This window comes from Bos indicus x Bos taurus, chromosome 4 (assembly GCF_003369695.1).
Source record: "Bos indicus x Bos taurus breed Angus x Brahman F1 hybrid chromosome 4, Bos_hybrid_MaternalHap_v2.0, whole genome shotgun sequence".
Classification (NCBI taxonomy): Eukaryota; Metazoa; Chordata; class Mammalia; order Artiodactyla; family Bovidae; genus Bos; species Bos indicus x Bos taurus.
In genome coordinates this window covers 56,196,046-56,218,586 of record NC_040079.1, presented here as the reverse complement: position 1 = coordinate 56,218,586, position 22,541 = coordinate 56,196,046, and the positions used below count along the sequence as shown (strand labels likewise).

The following is a 22,541-nucleotide window of genomic DNA, read 5'->3' as shown; positions in this document are numbered from 1 at the left end:
ACCCTTGCGGCAGAAAGTGAAGGGAAACTAAAGAGCCTCTTGATGAAAGTGAAAGAGGAGAGTAAAAAAGTTGGCTTGAAACTCAACATTCAAAAAAACTAAGGTCATGGCATCCTATCCCAGCACTTTATGGCAAATAGATGGGGATACAATGGAAAAAGTGAGAGACTTTATTTTCTTGGGCTCTAAAATCACTGCAGATTGTGACAGCAGCCATGAAATTAAAAGACACTTGTTCCTTGGAAGAAAAGCTATGACCAACCTAGACAGACAGCATATTAAAAAGCAGACACATTACTTTTCTAACAAAGGTCCATCTAGTCAAAGCTATGGTTGTTCCAGTAGTCATGTATGGATGTGAGAATTGGACCATAAAGAAAGCTGAGCACCAAAAAATTGATGTTTTTGAACTGCTGTGTTGGAGAAGACTCTTGAGAGTCCCTTGGACTGCAAGGAGATCAAACCAGTCAATCTTAAAGGAAATCAGTCTTGAATATTCATCAGAAGGACTGATGCTGAAGCTGAAGCTCCAATACTTTGTCCACCTGATGCAAAGAACTGACTTATTGGAAAAGACCCTGATGCTGAGAAAAACTGAAGGTGGGAGGAGAAGGAGACGAGAGAGGATGAGATGGTTGGATGGCATCACCGACTCGATGGACAAGAGTTTGAGCAAGCTCTTGGAGTTGGTGATGGACAGGGAAGCCTGGTGTGCTGCAGCCCACGGGGTCGCAAAGAGTCAAACAAGACTAAGTGACTGAATTGAACTAAAATAGTATCTAATAATTTTGATGAAAAGTTAAATGGCTTCTTGATTAATTTACCTTGAGTTTTTATTTTTTCCTTTCTAATCTTTGGAGATATGCCCCTGATCCTTAGTGCTCTAAAATTTCACAATAATATGTTTATATGTATTTCTTTTTCTCATTCATTGTGCTAACATCAAACAGGCTCCTCCAATATCCACAACTGAGACATTTCATTTCCTAGAAATCTTTGTCTCCATTGGTTGTCTCTCCATCTTTACAACCCACTCCCCAAACATCACACCTTGTTTGATGAGCCTGTCATCAGAATCTGCAGTCTCTCTGAACTCTGACATCAACACCTCACTCGTTCTCTAACCACCAGCGTTTGTGCTTCTGGTTTACTTGCTCTATAATTCCCACTACTTCTTGAACCTAATCAAGATATGTGGTCTATTGAACTTGTTAATTTTTCACCATGTATCACTTTTCTCTGCTCTTTATTTCTCTCAGCTTAGATTTGGTAGTTCATTATTATAACCATTCTCATAAAAATATTTTATCTGCAATTCTGTTTCAAAATCCAAACCCTGACTTTAGTTGCTTGGATAACAAGAAACAAATCACTGCTGGGCAAAATTGTCTAAGGATGACTGGATTCACTTTAAAATTCAGGATCTCAGACTCTAATGGGAACTCATCATTGCTTATATTTCACAAGTTTGCTTTCTTATTCTCCAAGACACCAATGTCACACTTTTTTTTTTTTCAAATTTAGAGATCAGCAAAGCTCCCCTATCTTTTCATCAACAAATCTATAAAGTCTCCCTAGACCTACATCTTGTCACAGTAAACTTTCAACTCTCCTCACCCTCCAAGTTCTGTATCCCATCCCCTCTCTCCTTCTAAAGGACTTCATTGCTTTGTGATGCCCTTCTACTTCCTGATCATCAGCCTCTCCCACTAACTCATTTCAATTGATATTTAAACATGTTCTGAAAGTGAAAAGTCAAAGTGTTAGTTACTCAGTCGTGTCTGACTCTTTGTGACTCCATGGACGGTAGCCCACCAGGTTCTTCTTTCCATGGAGTTATCCAGGCAAGAATACTAACATGCTCTAATATTGCTTATTTCAAAACAAAACCCCACAACTCCTTTCAGCTATGTTTTACTTCGGAATTACTGAGTTTAATTGTCCAATTCTTACTGAAAATGCTAGTTACTAAAAACGTGTAGTGCTACTAATAGATACTCTAAATTTAACCTTGGACTAAGCTGCAGCTTAGACTGCACTGCTTTGGACTCAATATAGAATTACATTTAGTAAGCTGAGTTTTATCATTATTTTTAAAGCTCTATGAAATTTGTTATTCAAAGTATAATTACATAACAATTATAACTACAAAAATAAGCTATAGAGACATTATTGAAGAAGCTATTTTTGTGATATTCAGAAGAGAAATTTCATCCTGGACTCAGTATCAGGCTATGCATCTCCTAAACAACTGATTCGATTTGATCTTTAGAGCATTCTGAAAATTGGAACTAAAATGCTTTCCTTTTATTTCTAAGCTGTTAGTATCATATCAATTGTATGTTAGTCTTATTCTTCAATCTTCAGTAATTTTAAAACATATTTTAAACACTTTAAGAAACAAGTGGAACAAGGCAACGTACAAATAGATATAGTAAAGAAAAAGATAAAAGTAGATACATAAGAAAGATCAAGAAAAGCATCGAGACAAAAGGAACAGGAAGGGAGAGAGTAAGGTGGTAGTGTTTGCTGTGGGAAGTAATAAATAACAGTGTGCATCTTGATCTTAAGAAAGTGGCATGGCAGGAATATATAATTATAGACAACAGCATATTTCTTCTGAAATATCACTGTACTGAATCAGTCTAAATAACTGACTTCCACGTGGAAATATTTTATAATTCTGATTATAAAAATATTTCTCATAAAATGTGACCCATTTGTTATTTTTAACAACTTTATAGAAGTATCATTGATATATAAAAAATACACATGTTTGATATTTACAATTTGATGAATTTGGACTCATGCATACGTGTAAAGCTATTACTATCTTCAAGGTAATGTACATATCCATTACCAGTGTTATTTTCAATTTAGGTCTGTGGAAATCATTTTCAGTTTCGCTACTGTATTCTTCCTAAATATTTTTATCTTTAAAGCTTTGCAGTTTATTTTTCAGAATTCATACAATAAACTCTAATTACATTGAATCTTTACTCTACTTTCTGAAGTAAAAAACCTATTCAGCTCCACAGAGAATGCGGCTGCATACCTGAGACAATGAGTTGCATGCGCTTGTCTGCTCTGGCTGATCTATGCCAAATTAAACTAAAATTACCACAGAGTGCACTTCAAGATCAGCTGATTATCAAGCAGGTTTTAAAATGCACATAAAATACTATCCAAGATCTAATGACAACTATATATGATACATGTAGCATTTGACTGATTGATAGAGAAAAAATACTAAGTTCTCTCCATTTGTTGGGTTTTTCTATCCATCCAGATTTTGAGATGAAAGACTGCATGCCTTTCATAAAAAAGAAAAATGTCAAACACATATTGGATACAAATTACTTCATTCCTTCTTTGGGGATGAACACTCTTACAGAGTAGTACGGAGCACCAACATCTGCCTCAACCCCAGAAAATTGTACTTTCTTCATATCTTTCGCCTTTCATCTCCCAAGGGCTTTCTCTAGGTAGAATTCTGGGCATCACTGAAGCCAAAAAAACCATCAGAGAATTGTAATGGCTACTCTTCAGGTTTCAGTTTGCAGTTCATTTGGTTCTTTATTTAAATAGTCCAATTCCATTATGTAGTCTGTCTGCCCACACTGTGGCTTTGTCAAGGCATTCATAGTCATATATTAAGAAAACATGAATAAATCAATTATAGACATGGACATTTGGTGAAATTTAGGTAATGATAAAGTAATTATAAGCAAAAACAATGTTCTAAGAGTTATTTCATCTGAAAAGGAATAAATACAATGCATTAGGATATAAATATCCCCATTTGCACAAAGAATATGCCTTTTTAAAATAGTCTCAATTGCAGATTCATCATACAGCATCATCAACTGGAATCAAACAGATGTGTACAATTTCCCAAAGAAATGTTGGCAACAGCTTTTTTAGTTTAACCAAAGAGAACAGTTTAATCAAAAGAAATGTAAGAAAATGATTCCATTATCTAACTGAAGACTAAAACTAATCAAAACAAATTGATGCCAATGTAAAGAAGACGACAATCATAACCAATCACAAAAAAGACCATGAAAAGTATAGCATTCTCTCATTCTTCTCAGAATTGTCTTCGATTTGTGTCTTATTCTTTAATTTTTAGTTGTTTCCAAGTCTATTTCACTAGTCACCAACCTACACATTCTAGAAGGTGCTATGACAGAGACATCATTATAGTTTCTAAAATAAGAATGTGTATATGTTCCTGCTGTTGACATCTTTATTTTTAAAAAAGAGTATATCCTCATTTTACTATATTTTCTAATTATAAAAAAAATAAAATTAAAACTGCAAATGCATAAAGTAGAAAGTGAAAATTCATTGTACAAATGGCAGACAAACTGGAGTGTACTCAGCCAGACTTTATATATATATGAATGAATGAATATATATGTATGTATCCATTTCCCCTGATATCCTTAATGTACCTAAAATTTGTTGAAAACTTCCTCTCTTAATAATTTATTTCCAAGAAAGGGTATAAAACCCAGTGCGCTTAGTAGCTTCATTATCTACATACACAGAAATCAGTTGTACATTGAGTAGTTTCAACAATTATTCTCATATGAAGCAAACAAATCAATAAAGCAAATATTTATCTGAAATTCAAACTTGACTATACAATTAGCACTTTTCATTCTATTGAGATTAATCTCAACAAAAGTTATTCACTTTCATCTTTGCCAATGTCCAAAAGGAGGCTATAAGAATATGTACACACAAAAAATTTAACTCCAATTTCTAGTAACTCCTACAATCTAGTTTACCATACACCTATCTCAGAAACATTTTTCAGTTCTTTAAATTCCTCTCTCAAACCCTCCTCATCCCCCAAACCGAAGTTATGTATCTCTAATAAAACAGGACCCTATCTTCATGACTAATATAATGGCTCTTAGTTTTCAATATCTAACATCACCTTTATAGAAATCCTTGATGTGGCAATGATCTGTAATGTAGTGTTCTTAATAGAAGTTTTTAAAAGCAATATATCATGGCTTTACTTACGAGAGGTTTTGGAAGCAAGCAGTGTAACTTGGGACCCTCCTAAGAAGCGAAAACCCATTACATTCACCTGATCATCTTCTGACTGTTTGGCAAAGCCTACAAAGAAAAGAAAAAACATCACCTTACAGAGACACAAGGCAAACACTTAATATTTAAAATAGGAAGCTTAGTTGATGATGAGTACTTTTTACGGCACTAGTGGAGTCTGAAGTCCGTGTGTGGACTATATTAACTTCCACAGTTGCTTCCAATTGTTAAAATTTCTGCCTCATAAGAACATGCTAAAATCATTTCATTTCCTTTCTTCTACTAGTTCATTCTAAGTCTGAGGCAGGAAATGCACAAGATGAACCTAGAATATCTGTCACACCAGAAAAAAGCTATCAGGGACTAGAGAGCTATATGAAAAGGACGTAAGAGCCATCTTAAAGAGACTACCACTGGCCAGAGATGAAAATATTTGAGTATCAAAAAAGATAATAATTGCAATGGAGTAAAACACATCAAATATATTTAAAAGCATGTGTTGATATTTACACTAAAAACAAAAGAGAAAAGCCAAATGCTCACTACTGAAGAATTCTAGAGAATCAACTGAGCATTTTAAAAATCACTAACAAAGGCAAGGAATCAAGTACTTACCCTAATGACCCTACTGAACTGTACCACATAAGCAATGGTAAATAAGGCAAACATTCTTTGTACGTAAATACACCAGCTAAAAAATTGAAGAAAGCCTGAAAGCCATCATTTTTCAACTTCCAATGAATGAATGGATCTGAGTATTGACTATCAGTAGCTATTACAATCACACAAAAAAGAGACAAACATATTATTTACCCACTGCTGAAAGTATATACCACCATTCATGAAGTACTGTGGCCAAAATGATCAGTCCTGGAAAACAGGGGCCAAATTTACCCTCCCATCACAAACAATTGAAAAATGGGTATAAAATAACCAAACCATTTTTCAAGACATTAGAAATTAGCAAATGAACAACAGTCATCTCTGACAAACAAGAAACAAAACGAGTCCTATGTTTGCCCCGGTTTACCACCTAGAGAAAATTTCCAAGCCACAACACGTGGAAGGGGAGCCCAAGAGCAACACAGCGTTCTTTCTGAGTTGAGGTGATAAGAGTTGAAAACCTGGAAAGGCCAAAGTGGCAGAAGTTCTCAAGACAGAGAGAGGATTAGCACTACAGCGAAAAAACTCCAGAAATCTGCAGAGTCCTCTTTGAGTATGCAACAGAATACTAATCCATTTAAAACCAATGATCTCAATAATCACATTAAAAATAAATGGTCTAAACACCCCAATTAAAAGACAGATAATATTGGATTGCATTAAAAAAAGCCAAGACTCAATTATATGCTACCTATAAGAAGTCCACTTTAAACATAAAGATGTAAACAACTTAAAGGTGAAAGAGGGAACATATATATACCATTGTAACCCTAGGCAAAAGAAAGTTGGAATAGCTATATTCACATTATAAAAGTAGATTTTAGAGCAAAGAATATTAACAAAGACAGAGGTTATTTCATAATAATCAAGACAACATTATAATCCTAAACTTTTATGTGTCTAAAACAGAACTTTAAAATATATGAAGCAAAAATTTCAGATATGCAAAAAAAGAGAGAGAGAGAGAGAGAAATAAACAAATTGTAATTGAAGACTTCAATACTCTACTCTAAATAATTGACACATGTAAACCGAAAATCAGTAAGGATATAGAAGATTAAAAACACTATCAGAAAACTTGTCTTAACTGACATTTCATAAGATCCCACCCTACAATAGCAGAAAACCATTATTTTCAAATGCTCGTAGAATATTCACAAAAACTGTCCTAGTTTGGAGGCGCTAAATAAGTCTCAATGAATTTAAAAGAATTCAAGTCATACAAAGTATGTTCTCCTACCACAGTGAAGTTGAATTCCAAATGAATAACAAAAGTTATATGGAAAATCCCCAAAAGTTTCAAAACTATAGACCATACTTCTAAATAACCCCAGGGTCAAAAAAAGAAACAAAAGGAGAAATTTTAAAGTATTTTATATAGAATGAAAATTAAAAATATAATATTTGATAATTGTAGGATGCAGCTAAAGCAATAGTTAGAAGAAATTTTATAGCATTAACCAACTACATTAAAAAGAATGGTCTCTGCTTTCACCTTAAAGAACTAGAAAAAAGAAAATTAAACCCAAAGCAAGCAGAAGAAAATCAGAGAAATTAAAAAGAACAGAAAACAAAAAATAAAAGTATGAAATAAATGAAACCAAAAGCTGGTTTTTCAGAAAGAGATAAAATCGATACACCTCTAGTCAACAGATCAGGAGAAAAAAAAGAGAAAAAACACAAATTACCAGTATGAGTAATGAGTGAGTTGTCTTCACTCCAGATTCTACAAATGTTAAAAGGATAAGAAAATATTATCAACAACCTTATGCCAATAAATTCAACAACTCAGATGAAATGCACATATTTTCTGAAAGAAAGAAACCAGCAAAGTATACTCAATAAAAAATAAGTAACATGAACAGTCCTATATCTTTTGAAGAAACGGAATTTGTAATTTAAAAGCTTTCCCATACACAAAACTCTAGGTCTGGAAAACTTCCCTGGTGAATTCTTCCAAATATTTAAGCAATAAATAAAACCAATTCAGCACACTTTTCAAAAAAAAATTGAAGAGAGGTAAATATTTCCCAATTCATTCCATTAACTCCACATTAATAACTCATAAGGAAGCAAAATTACATATCAATATCCTTTATAAATACAAATGTAAAAATTATAAACTAAAGTTTAACAAATTAATCCAACAGCCTATTGAAAGAAAACTACATCATGATCAAATGTGGCTTATCTCAAGAATGCACAGTTGGGCTACTATTCAAAAATTAATCAATGTAATCCACCTATTAACAGACTAAAGAAAAAAATGACATAAAATATTTCAAATGATATCAAAAAAGCATTGAAAAACTTAAATATCTATTCCTGATGAAACTCACAGCAACCCTGGTATAAAAGAGAACTTCCTCAAGCTGGTAAAAAGTGAAAGTGAAGTCGCTCAGTCATGTCCAACTCTTTGCGACCCCATGGACTGTACCTGCCAGGCTCCTCTATCCATGGGATTTTCCAGGCAAGATTACTGGAGTGGATTGCCATTTCCTTCTCCAGGGGATCTTCCCAACCCAGGGATCGAACCCGGGTCTCCTGCATTGCAGGCAGACTCTTTACCGTCTGAGCCACAAGGGGGCTTAAGCTGGTAAAGGAGAACTACAAAATATTTACAGCTATTAATAGAACATATTTAATGCTTAAAGACCAAATGTTTGCTCTCACAATTTCTATTCAACATCATCCCAGAGGTTCTAGCCCAGGTTAAAAAAAAAAAAAAAGGCAAGCAAACAGTAAACTGAATCTCCAGATTGGAAAGCAAGAATAAAAGTGTTTTCACTTGCAGATGACATGATCCTCTATAGAGAAAATCTGATTGAATCTTTGTTTTAAAAAAAAGGTTTAACAAAACAATACATGGTTTAACAGTGTAGCATGATACAAGATCAATATACAAAAACCAACTGTATTTCTATGTACTAGGAAGGAACAATTTGAAATTGAAATAAAATTCAATTTGCAAATGCATAAAAATATATTAAATACTTAAGGATAAATCTGCTTAAGATTTGTAAGATAGGTACATTGAAAACAAAAACTCTTAGTGAGAAATATAAAATAAGCCCTAAATAACTGAAGGTCTCTATTTTCATCTTAAGAAACTAGGATAACTGGACCAAATTTTACCATGTTCAATATTGTTCAGATATTGTTTCTCTCCAAACTGATCTAAAGAATTAAGGCAATTCCAATTCTAAGCAAAATCCCAAGGCATTTTTTAAATTGATAAGCTGATTCTAAGATTCATGTGAAAATGTAACTGATCAAAGTTTCAAAGACAACTTTGGAAAAAAAATTAAGTTGGATAAATTATATTACCTGATTTCTAGACTTATAAATAGTAATTAAGACACTATTTTATGTGTGCTAAGTTGCTTCAGTTGTGTCCAACTTTTTGTGGCCCTATGGACTGTAGCCTACCAGGATCCTCCATCCATGAGATTCTCCAGGCAAGAATATTGGAGTGGGTTGCCCTGCCCTCTTCCAGGGGATCTTCCTGACCCAGGGATTGAACTAGGCCTCGTCTCTTACATCTCCTACATAGCGCCACCTACGAAGCCCCGAGACACTATTTGGTATATAGAAATAATGATGGACAAAGATAGATAAATGGAACAAAATGAGCAGAAATATATATATACATTCCAATTATTTATATAGTCTTATGATGTATAGTCAGAGGATTTTCAACAACTTTTCAAAGACTATTCAGTGCAAGACGATAGGCTTTTCAAAAGTAGTACTGGCACATTAGATATTTACATGCAAAAACAGGAATTTTATCCCTATCTCACACCATACACACATATCAACTCAAAATAAATAATATCCCTAAATGCAAAACATGAAACTAGAAAACTTGTAGAAAAAACATATGAGAAAAAATTTGTAACCTTGAGTTGGGCAAAAATTATTTAGATATAACATTAAAATCATGATCCATAAAAGAAAAAAAACTGATAGGTTGGGCTTTAGCAAAATTAAGAATTTCTGCTCTTCCAAAGACATTGTTAAAAGAATGAAAATATACACCACAGACTGGGAGGAAATATTTGCAAATCACATAATCTGATAAGGGAGACCAAAAAAGAGTACATACTGAGTATTTCCATTTTACAAAATTTTAGAAAATACAAACTTATCTATAGTGACAGAAAGAAAACAAGTGTTGCCTGGGGGTGGAGGGGAAAGGCTAACAAAGCAGAACAAAGAAACTCTTTGGGGTGATGGATACTTTCAGCATCATGATTGTAGGGATGGTTTCAAAGGTATACGTAAACACCAAAACTTACCGATGTGTACATGTACATAAGTTATACTCTAATAAAGTTGTTTTTTATAAAAGAAAAAAAATACACTGAAACTGTTTGTGAATTAAAGAAGGTATTAAAATGTACCAGAAGAAAGATAAGCAAATATTTTATAATCTTAAAATAAAGATCATTTTAAGCACAACATGAAAATTTGAAACTAAAAAAAAAAAATGAAATGAAACTTTAAAATAAATTTTACAACCTAAAAAACTTTATATGTTAAAAGAGTACAAGTAATTAATAAAAATTACAAAATTTCTATGCTAACAAATAATTTAGAAATGCAAATTTTAAAAAGAGATGCCACTTTTCACATACCCATGTCAAAAATTTTAAGATTTAAATCCAGCTGCTACTCAGTACAAACCCCGATGTTGAGTGTGTGACTTCATATAATTATTCTGGAAGTAACTTTGGTATTTGAATACAGTTTTCAAAAGTGCATATCCTTTAACTCAGCCATTTATCCTCAAAAAATTCCTCCAAAGAAAAACAGAGAAGTACAAAAAAGCTATGTACATGGTACCTCCAAACAACAGAAAGTGAAAGATGCTCAGTCGTTTCTGACTCTATGTGACCCTATAGACTGTAGCCCACCAGGCTCCTCTGTCCATGGAATTCTCCAGGCAAGAATCCTGGAGTAGTTTGCCCTGCCCTTCTCCAGGGGATCTTCTCAACTCAGGGATTGAACCCACGTCACCTGCATTGCAGGCAGATTCTTTACCATCTGAACCACCAGGGAAACAATAGAATATTACGTTGATATTAAAATACAAATTTATTCACAAAGATAGCCATATATTTGAGTACCATAAAAGACTGCTACAATAGCATGCTATTTGGTATAACATTTAAGTAAAATTTTTCTGTAAAATTTCTGGTATCATGACGTACACTGAATGTCAGCTAACTTAACATCTATTCCCAACTCCTTTTTCTTAGCCCATCTACATTAGTTCTCAGCTCCCTTTACTGTAGAAGAGACCATGTGACAATATTATGGCTACTAAGCCATAAGTAGAAATCTCCTATGAACTTTATGGAAACATGCCTTTCTGATAAAAGTTATTACCATAGTCATCTCTTTCCTCTACTTCCTGCCTTGTAGTTAGATGACTTAAGCTAAAGCACTCTAATGGCAGAAAGTGAGGAGGGAAAACAGAGCCTCTTGATGAGAGTGAAAAGAGAGTGAAAAAGCTGACTTAAAACTCAGCATTCAAAAAACTAAGATCATGGCATCCAGTCCCATTGCTTCATGGCAGATAGAAGGGGAAAAAGTGGAAGCAGTGACAGATTTGATTTTCTTGGGCTCCAAAATCACTGTGGAAAGTTACTGCAGCCATGAAATTAAAAGACACTTGCTCCCTGGAAGGAAAGTTATGACAAACCTAGACAGCATATTAAAAAGGAAAGACATCACTTTGCCAACAAAGGTTGGTATAGTCAAAGCTATGGTTTTCCCAGTAGGCATGTACGGATGTGAGTGAAAGTGGAAGTGAAGTCACTCAGTCATGTCTGACTCTTTGTAGCCCCATGGACTGTAGCCTACCACACTCCTCCATCCGTGGGATTTTCCAGCAAGAGTACTGGAGTGAGTTGCCACTTTGAGAGATGGACCATAAAGAAAGGTTGAGCGCCTAAAAATTGATGCTTTTGAATTGTGATGCTAGAGAGGACTCTTGAGAGTCCCCTGGACAGCAAAGAGATCAAACCAGTCAATCCTAAAGGAAATCAACCTTGAATATTCATTGGAAAGACTGATGCTGAAGCTAAGCTCCAACACTTTGCCCACCTGATCCGAAGAGCCAACTCATTGGAAAAGACCCTGATGCTGGGAAAGATTGAAGACAAGAGCAGCAGAGGTTGAGACAGTTAGATAGCATCACTGACTCAATGGGCATGAATTTGAAAAACTCCAGGAGATAATGAAGGACAGGGAAGCCTGACTTGCTGCAATCCATGAGGTTGCAAAGAATTGGACGTGACTTAGCAACTGAACAACAAATCCAAAGCAGCTATCTTATTGCCATGGAAGAAGCCAACATACTAGAGAATGCACATTTCAAAGAGAAAACAAAACTGGGTCTTTGACAATATTCACAAACCATCAGACCAGCTTTCATACCCACTTCTGGACCTCTTTAATCGAGATCAAGAAATTTATATTATCTTGCTTAAATCACATTTAGCCAAAATCACCCAATTATTTATATATATGTATGTATGTAAATATTTTCTGTATAGCCATTAAGCATATTAAAGGTTTTTTTATAATTAGAATATTCTCTACTAGCCAGGATTTGGGGCCCTAGATACCTCCATTCAAACACTGTTGATAAAGTTAACTAGTATGGCCCTTCAGAAAGTCAATTTCACATTATGTTTCAAAAGCTTTAAAAATATCACCCTTTGTTGGACTCTGTAATTCTGCTTTTAGATATTCATCAAAGAAATAATAATAAATTAAGAGAATCACTGATGTAATATATTTATAGTATTAATAAACTGAAAACAACATAAATGTTGAAAACTATAATGCTGGGCAAATGATTTTACAGACAGATTTATGATAGACTAGCATATAATTATTAAAAATCATAAAATAAAAATCTAATTACATAGAAAGGTGTTTCATAACAATATGCAAAGTAATATTCTTTGATGGGATGAAATGCTTAGAGAAAATATTTTTTAAAAGAGTAGGGAAATGTAATGAAATATAAGTAGAAACTGCTCGGTTGTAGAATTATCAGTAACTTTTGTTTTTTTCTTCTTGGTTATCCATTGCTAAATTTCAGAAATCTTGTGTAACCAGAAAAATTAAAGCTATTTTAAATATACAAAAAAGTGCTGAAATAAACAAATAGGAAGAGATGTAGACTAAAAGTTGTTTTATTCCTTCTCTATGAAGAGCATTCATTTATTTCCATTAGAAAATAAATTTGCAATAGCAACTTTAATATTAACATATAAAAGTCACATATAGCAAGAATGAATATATTATAGAAAGTAAAAAAGTAGCAAGAGTATTTATGTTAAATAATTACAGGATTCCAGTATGTTTAATATGAATACAAATCTGGAAATTCAAAAGAGAACACACTGTATTCATAAACTGAATCTTAGGGGAAATTTTTAAAAATTTGTCATTGAGTCCCATTGTTAAAATGAATAAAATGCAAATATATGCTGATGAACCTACGATACATCAAAACAACTAAGTCCAGAATCAGGACAGAAATGAATGAGTTATTTAAGCTTTCCTTAGTACTTCTACCCAACCAGAGCTTACACAGATTCCTTCTCTGGTCAAAAGCATGCATTCTTATTTAATCTCTATTGGTTTCAGCCATCTACAGTAAAGATTGACCACCTAGAAGCCAGACTTAAACATTTTTCAAAGATATTAATAAATTTAGCATGCAGCATATACAATTTATATTGTCAGGATAGGAGACCAAGGAACTAGTATGTTTGTATAAGATGCTACAAAAGCAGTGACTCTTCCCTTTTTATAATCCAAATTTGTTACAAGAAAATTGACTAGGAGAGAGAGAAGGGAAGGGAATAAGAAACCAAAAGGCACAAAACTACTTGTTAACTACAGACACACAAGCACACACACACATGCTCATTCACTCAAATTCATTTAAACTAAAGAATAGATTAAGTGTAATAAAGAGCATCTTGGAGATTTTCATAGAGTTATATATAAATAAAGCTTTTTAAAAAGACTTCAAATTAATGAAAAGTAAATGTTAATCACTTTAAGTAGTTAATAACACAAAAGTTGACTTACCATAAATTTCTAAACCTTGTGGGAAATACTTTGTATTCTAAATCCTATCCACTAATGCAAGGGTGAAGATGCATCTTACAGTCAACAGTGCTGAATTTTAATGATGGATTTAAAAGGGTTGATTTAATTCCCAGGTATTTTTTTAATTCCACCTCATCACCGAGAAAGTTAATAGATATGACACATTAGAAACCCTGGCAACTACAGATGTTTGATCCAATCAGTGTTTCTCTCTTTTCTAACTTACTCAAAAAAGAAAAACCAACACCTGGAGAAAGTCACAGATTCCCAATTACCCCAAATGTTCACTGTGATATTCAAGCTTTATACATGAAACCCCTTCTAAAACATCAGAGGCAGAGAATGAACACTGTCCCTTTCAACTGCTGAAGACAGCGGAATCACAAACACCTACTTAAGAGATTACTTTTCAGAGGCATAAGAATATACTTTTAAAAGGTACATCTCTAAAAACCTACAATGAAGATGAATAATAAATATTTATATGCTTAGAAAAGGATATATTCAAAAACCTACAGTAAAGATGAATAATAAATATTTACATTCCAAGCCAAAAAATCCCACGGTCTAAAAAGAAACATTTGATGTTTTCATTTCTGTATTCTGAAGCAAAATAATGATTATAATAATTCCAATCAAACTTAAAAGGTACACTTTATTACCTTGTTGATATAACCCATTCGCCTTTGAACAGGCAAACAAGAGGAAAAAACCCTTGAGGTATTTTTATATTCTGACTTAACAATTATCTGATAATTACCCTATCATTACCTGTTGATGAAGGATTCCATTCTAAATTCTTAACATTTCTGATGTTACAGGCATGTTACTTCAAAAGTCCTACCTGGAAAGAGACTGAGAAGGCTGACTGGAGATTTGTTGGTATCAATAGTTAGTTTGTGGCTTGCAGTTTTTGAAGGCTGGCCTGGTAAGCAGACTAATTTCAGGGGAAGTCTAAACTTACATTGGCTAACTCGAGGAATGCCTGAAATTAAAAAGAGAGAAATATATACTCATAAATTTGACAAATAAGAAAAAAACTGTATTACTTCCCTAATTGTACTACATGGTAGCAACATATCTTAGTTTAAATGTTTGCTACCTGACCATTTCATCTAGCACAACTGAAATAACTGGAAAGCATTATCATAATTTATGTATTTACATTATTATCCAAAGGTACAAGGCAAAAATAAAATCTTAAAAAGGAGCATAAGTATAAGCTCTGCCTTTAATAATAATATCATTTTTAAAAATTCACAGTTGAATGTTATATAAAACATTATATGCAGTTATATTCAATTACTAAACTGTCTTTAAGACTGTCAAAGCTCTAGTCCTAATCCAAGACTATCAGCTAAAATGAGCAAAGAATATGAAGTTTATATCAGGAATACTCTGTATGACCATATCTAATCATTTCTCTATCTCCCCAATCTTTTAATCTTTAGCTTTTTTATTTACTAAATATTCAAAGTACAATTAACAATTTGCAATAAATTATGAGCATGAAAGCAGAATTTGTCCTACTGAAGTTCTAATAAACTTCATGTCATTTTACATATCAAATTAAGAATATTACTTTCATACAAATAAAATTTTCCCAATTCATTTAACTTCACATATCACTTTTAAACAGTATTCTGAAAGGTTTACACAGTCACTCAATTCTCAAATTTTTTCAGAAAGTATAGAGGCATATTGAAATAGGCAATTTCATGAATAAATAACAATGAAGATTTTTATATAAGAATTTAAAGTTTTAAAAGCCATTCCTTTTAATATTTTTATAAAAAATGAAACTGAAACCAAAGCAAACTAGGCTCAGCTTAAAAATAGGAAAGCAGAAGAAGGAAATTTTGGAGACATGATCCCAAGGTAGGATTCCTAGAATTAGCAATACATTCTGTTAATGCCAATTGGAGTTGTGTGGTTTATTCTACAACCAAGCTGGGAGTATGCTTTTCAGTACTACTTATTCACAAGGACAGTGAGATATCATCAAAAATGGCAAACATACTGATATATGAGGTCAATTAAATACTTTTTCAGAGCATGTGGAGCATATTTGTCATTCTCTTCAATATAATCTATTATCCATCAAATTTTACATAGCTCATTTTTTGCTCATAATGAACAGATGTTAAATTCACTTCTCCTGGAATCCTAGATGCAAATTATAACTGGTGTCTCTTCAGAAAAGTCCCAGGGTATTATTTCCTGACATTTTGTGAGGTTTTAGAGGCATATGTATTTGTACTTAACAGTGATGAAATGTTTTGACTCAAAATATTATGGTAACATGATCTAAGCTACTGCTCAAACCACAACTATCAATATCACCATAAAAAAATATCACAAAGTATTATTCTTTCCAACTTCATATATTCCATACATCCCCAAATTATGAAAATATACCTACTAATATGCTTCCTCTACAATATATAAATTACAGCCTCAATTAATAGATGCAATCTGGAAAGAACCAGGAAACTGAAGCCTATTTCCATTTCCTTCATTTTAAATGAATAGAATAACGGGGGAAAAAAACACTTCATCTCTGACAATTCTGTACATGCACAAAGAGAAGCTATCATCTATGTACTTTCAACCAAGTCTGAGCTAATTGTTCAAATAAAATTTAGCTGTAAACACTCTTTTAAAATTATACTGCTAAAACTGTGGCTCAGCTTCACTTGGACCAGGTACTGACTGAATTTGTGGTAAAACAAAATTAATCATGATCAACGCTAGCTTTACATTACTTATATATATTTGAAGATTATTGCCCTAAATCTCCAAGAACCCAGAGCTAAAAAAACTAGTGGTATATACATGTTTTCAGAAATTGAAACAAATGGATTGCAAGCACTAATAAACCCAAAAAGGGTAATACATTGTAACTCAATTCACAGTTCAGTTAAGTCAGTTAATGACAATATCACACACTAGGGCAATGGTCAGCAGTTGCTAAGATTTGTAGAACCTCTCCAGAATTTCTTTTCTCTCCAAGAATTGTAAACCTGTTTCATAGGACATTTGGAAAACATTATTTTGAAAAATGATGACACATACTTAATAAAATGATTATGGCTATTTTTTAAATGATGGCAGCTTGAGAAGTTTTACCATTAGGGAAGAAAAAAAGAATATGAAATCCTTTAGAAATAAGTTTAAGGAAACCAAATCTTTAAAAATAAAAATTACAAAGCCAGTATTTTAGAATACTTCCCATCAAATTAAAACCTAAACATTTCAAAATATAATGTCTAGTATTTAAACATGGGGTTTATCAGAGGCACATTTCTACTGAGGTTTACATTTTCTTAAGAAACTTGAAATGTAAAATAGCCTACCAATTAATCTTCAGGCTATAATTGTACCTAAACCTGAAGCCAGAGATGTGTAGAGGTATGTGTGAGGGTATGCATATGTGTATCTATAATAAGGAAAGAAAAAAATTATATGTATTTGAAGACTTTCCAAAGTTGCTAGTAGGGTAGCTTTCAGCTTAGTTGAAAGAGTCTCAGTTCAGTTCAGTCGCTCAGTCGTGTCTGACTCTTTGCGTCCCCATGAATCGCAGCACGCCAGGCTTCCCTGTCCATCACCAACTCCCGGAGTTCACTCAGACTCACGTCCATCAAGTCAGTGATGCCATCCAGCCATCTCATCCTCTGTCGTCCCCTTCTCCTCCTGCCCCCAATCCCTCCCAGCATCAGAGTCTTTTCCAATGAGTCAACTCTTCGCATGAGGTGGCCAAAGTACTGAAAGAGCCTAACTTGCCCTAATTGTCTACCATCAGCAATATTTTGTTGGCAAAATAGGCTATTTGGCTTATTCAACTCTCTGAGTATAATGCTGAGAGAGAAGAAAATTTGGTCATTTGTAATACGCAAATATTGGCCTACTCAGTCATCAGACTGACTTTGTTCTACAGTTTTTTAACAAATATAATCACCTCTCCTTCAAACACTTCCCCTGCTAGCTTACTAGAGGAAATGGACAGTCACAATTACTATGGTGCGATTAATCACAAAATTATTTAACACTTACAGACAAAATTCACATCAAAATCACTCCTGACAGAACAGTTTTTCCAGAAAGAGAATTCTAATTACCCCTGGCACACCCAAGAGACCAGTATCACTGTCAAGAGGGAAGCCAAAATGTGCCTTAAAAAAAAAGGAAAAAGAACTATATACCAGAGTAGAATAACTATATATTACACATCTATATAATGCCTTTAGAACTCTTTCCAGGGGCCTGCTAGAGTCATTTCGTATTGAAAACAAGGGGCCCGAAGCAGTAGCAAAGTCTGGTAGCCAGAACTTCCTTGATCCCTTCCTGTTATGTCTGGCTACGTACTGTGCTCCATCTGCAGTCATGTTTTACACTGCCCATGTCATGTAACTCTAATGCAGAAATAATGGAGACTAACTCTTATGGGACAACATAAAACCTCATTTGCTTCTCTTTTTCCACATGTAAAAGCAGGACTGCTTATCTGCAATACAGTCTGAACAGATCAGGTCAATAAAATGGAACAGTCTTTGAAATGTGAAGCTTTGTGTATAAGTAAGATCTAAGTGGCAACATATTATTTTTTTGCATACTAGGTGAAGCTGAATATTTCAATTCTACTCCTGAAGCTTAATTAAAATTTTTAAATATAGCATAAGAGATTATTCAAACTGCCTTTAGCTTTGCACTGAAATACTAAAATTTCCATATATTGTGATTTTTTTCTCATAGTTTGATCTGAATTTATAGCAAAAGGGAATAAATTACTTTCAATAATAACCTTTACAGATTTTTTTTAACTCAAAACAAATAATTTAAATAATAATACAGAATTTTCTAAAAGTTATTGCAAAATCTTATCAGTTACATGCAATCTTTCAAAGTAAAATGTAAATATTCATTATTAATATTTTTAATAACCCAAACTCTAATTTGACAAGTACACTTTATGTAAGCTAAAAGCTTATTTCTGTTAAAATATTTCTCATATAAATATATTTTCATCTTCCAGACACTATGCAATTCAGGTCGTTGGTACCACCACAACTACATGAGTAATTAAGGCCATGGCAGCCCACTCCAGTACTCCTGCCTGGAAAGTCCCATGGACAGAGGAGCCTAGTAGGCTGCAGTCCATGGGGTCACGAAGGTCGGACACGACTGCGCGACTTCACTTTCACTTTTCACTTTCATGCATTGGAGAAGGAAATGGCACCCCACTCCAGTATTCTTGCCTGGAGAATCCCATGGACAGAGGAGCCTGCTGGGCTGCTGTCTATGGGGTCACACAGAGTCGGACACGACTGAAGCGACTTAGCAGCAGCAGCAGCAGCAAGGCCATTAAGTATTTTATTTATCTAATATTACCAATTAATATTATCAAATATTAATCTTAAAATGACTAATAAACTAAGACATACCATCCCATTAAGTCTGTGTCTAGAAAGAAAAATAATCAAAGTAGAAGATACTTTTAGAGTGCCTCCCATATAATCAGAATACTGCACAATTCAGGGACTTGAACCCTGCTCTCAAAGAGCTCAGAAATCTACTAGGGAGACCTAAGGAACAAAGAAATTCATATTATGATAAGTATTATAGCAAAGTCGTAAACAAAGGATTTGGAGAAGACAAAAAGTGACAACACTGACCCAGGCAAGTTCAAGGGGTCAGATTCTTGATAATATTTCCCTACAAATTCTAAACAAAACAAGGAATAGGCCCACAGACTGAGTACACATGGCATTCTGATCAGAGAAAGAGGTGAATCTTTGGGGGTATACAGAATCAGACAATTTAGAATTCAGACTTGTTTTTCTTACTCTTTTTAAGTAAACTAAGATAACAGAGCATACAGGCAAATCACGAGTAACTTACAGACATAAGTAGTCAATGACAGCTTAGGTTTTGTTCAAAAAGTCATGAAGTTTCATTGTTTCTCATGACTCTGAAACAACTAATAATGAATGACAAGTATCTATTACGGAAATATCTATTGTCTTCTCCATAGCCAAATTAAGGCACTGAATCACCCTAAAGAGGTTGCTAGAGTCAAAACAGCAGTCCATAAAAAGAATTCATTCAAAGGATAATACCACAATTCAATTACTAATCAAATTTCACTTCTGAAATTCATTTTGTTCTAAATTATCTTTTCACTTACCATCAGGATTTCGCTCTATCCATCAGAGGCAATGCAAAAAGGGATAGGGGAGAAAGAATACAACAAATTATGTCATAAAATTACAGCACAAATTTAATGCTCATCTGCTTAAAATATAAATTAAAACTTTAAAGATTCATACAAACGACATAAATGGCCCTCCAATAAATATAAGCCAATTCACAGTTGAAGAATATAATATGAATAGCTGGAATCTAATAATATATTTGTTCTTCCACTCTCACAAGTCCATGAGAGGGTGTTATTCTAGTATAAATGTGGCAAAAAGAGGTAAAGATATATGATCTAACCAAAAACAAACCATATTCAATATGTAAATAACATCAAGAGCATTACATGAATTTTGGGGGAAGAAAATGAGCTAAAGGCAAATACATATAATTAATATTTCCAGTTAGCCTTGCTTATATTATGACTTTAATTAGTAGATATTATTATGGAACAATGTCTTTTTTTCCAGCTTGTCTTGGTATTCTTTTACTTTTATAGACTTGTTTTTACTTTAATTTCTAATTAGTTTTCAGCCAATTATTATCTATGCTCTTTGTTTTAGTAATAATTTATAATCTTTCAAAATCCATCTATACAAAAGCATAATAGCTAAAAATGGTATGTGCAACCATAAGCTCACCAAATGATTTAATAACTTTATAGCGTAGTTTTAAGCTTTTGTCTACTTGCTAGGTATTCCATTTATTTATTTTAAATTTATTTTCAACTACTTTTCCTTAAAGATAAATGAAATAATTAGTTGAATTAAGGCATCAACAATTTCTACAACTATATTTTCAAGGAGTAACAAAGATAAAAAGTATAATAAGCTTTACAGTATTATAAAGATAATAAGTATAATGGAGATGTCCAATTAATGATAAATTATCTAGAGATTTTAGCCAACATGTCCTATTTTTTATTTCACAACTCACTGAACATTTCAATGTTCTTTTCAGAAATATCCAACTAAAATGTCCATCATTTCTTGATCCCTTACCGAAGTCTTGTATTTCTTTCTGAAGCCAGCTTTCTCAAAGCTGCTTAAACATAAAATATTTACACTACCTCATATTTTGAAAATATAGGTAAAAGGTTAAAGTGGTCACTTTTGGCTAAAAATGATTTTTTATAATTTAAAATAAAATTATTTACAAAGATGAAACAGATTTTGAAAACATGTACTAAAGTTATTAAAAAAAAAAACACCTCCAAGTATAGAGTTGTCAATGCAAAAACCAGAAAATTCACTGAGACAAAATAAGAACTACAATTTTAAAAACATTGCCAAGGTGCCTCATTAGCACAGTAGGTAGGGTGACAATTACATAAAAATATTGCTAAGTAACCAAAGTGGATATCAACAGAAAAAATATGAATATGGCATCTCTAAGGCTTTTTACACTAAGACAACTGTACAGAAATGCTTAAAAGCACAAATGCAACATTGCTGAATGTTATACTACATTTAAACTTTTTTTAAAAAAGCAATGACTATAATTTATCAACCAACTAATTGTCAAACTGTTACTATGAAAAAATACATTTAAACTTTTTTTTAAAAAGCAATGACTATAATTTATCAAGCAACTAATTGTCAAACTGTTACTATGAAAAATTCACTATACAAAAACACAAATAAACTGTAAAATTGAATCCAACTTGAAATTTACAACAACTGGATCTCTACTGGTCTAAAGAGAACTTTTTGATCTATTAGTTTCTTGAAATAATACAGATCCTGTTCTTAAGTATTTTAACATGTAAGATACTAAAGAGTTTTATTTAATCACTAAAGCAGTGTCTGAAACTCTAAAGACTGCCTTAATATTAGAGTAACCTATATGGCGATTTTTACTAATTCAGACTAGGCTTTTCTGTTTAGCTCAAATATGTGAAGTCTGACTAGATAAATTCTTCTAGTGAGAATAAAAAACATAATATTCACTATTAATTGAAAGATATAATCAAACATTACATATAGAAATCAGCTGAATAGACATCACTAATTATTCATAACACATGAAAGTAACTTGGACAGATATTTTTTATTTAACACTATGTAATAATATTTTTTCTTTTAATAATATTTACAATGTGTTTTCCCACCTTAAACACTTAAACATCTAACCCACAACTCCAATAATTTAAAAGAAGTGATTATTAGGCTTATAAATATGTGAACTATATGTTTACCTGTTGGTCTGGAATAAGAAACAACAGCATTTCCTTCCAATTCAGGTGGTGAATAACTTCCTTTGAGATAAACGGAAAAGCCTACAGTTCTAGTCATCTCTGGTGCTATAAGTAATGTAAAAATAATATGTTACATAATTTTAGGCAATTATTATTAACAACAACTGAAATTAGATATACACTGCATGCCAGCTACTGTCTTAAGCATTTTACATAACACTTACATAGATTAATTCATTTAATCCTCACAACAACCCTACATGGTGGTCACTATTATTAT

At 32.9% G+C, this 22,541-nt stretch overlaps 1 protein-coding gene across 2 annotated transcripts in view; it reads right to left on the bottom strand.

Annotated features, from left to right (window-relative positions):
- Positions 1-22,541, bottom strand: part of BBS9 (Bardet-Biedl syndrome 9) — a 481,201-nt gene that overhangs the window by 237,564 nt on the left and 221,096 nt on the right. For both annotated transcript variants that reach the window (XM_027539506.1, XM_027539507.1), the window contains 4 exons: positions 22,262-22,366; positions 20,054-20,068; positions 14,714-14,854; positions 5,038-5,133 (listed from right to left, as the gene is read on the bottom strand). In XM_027539506.1, coding sequence (XP_027395307.1) covers positions 5,038-5,133; positions 14,714-14,854; positions 20,054-20,068; positions 22,262-22,366 — 357 coding nt within the window. The remainder of the gene's footprint in view (positions 1-5,037; positions 5,134-14,713; positions 14,855-20,053; positions 20,069-22,261; positions 22,367-22,541) is intronic.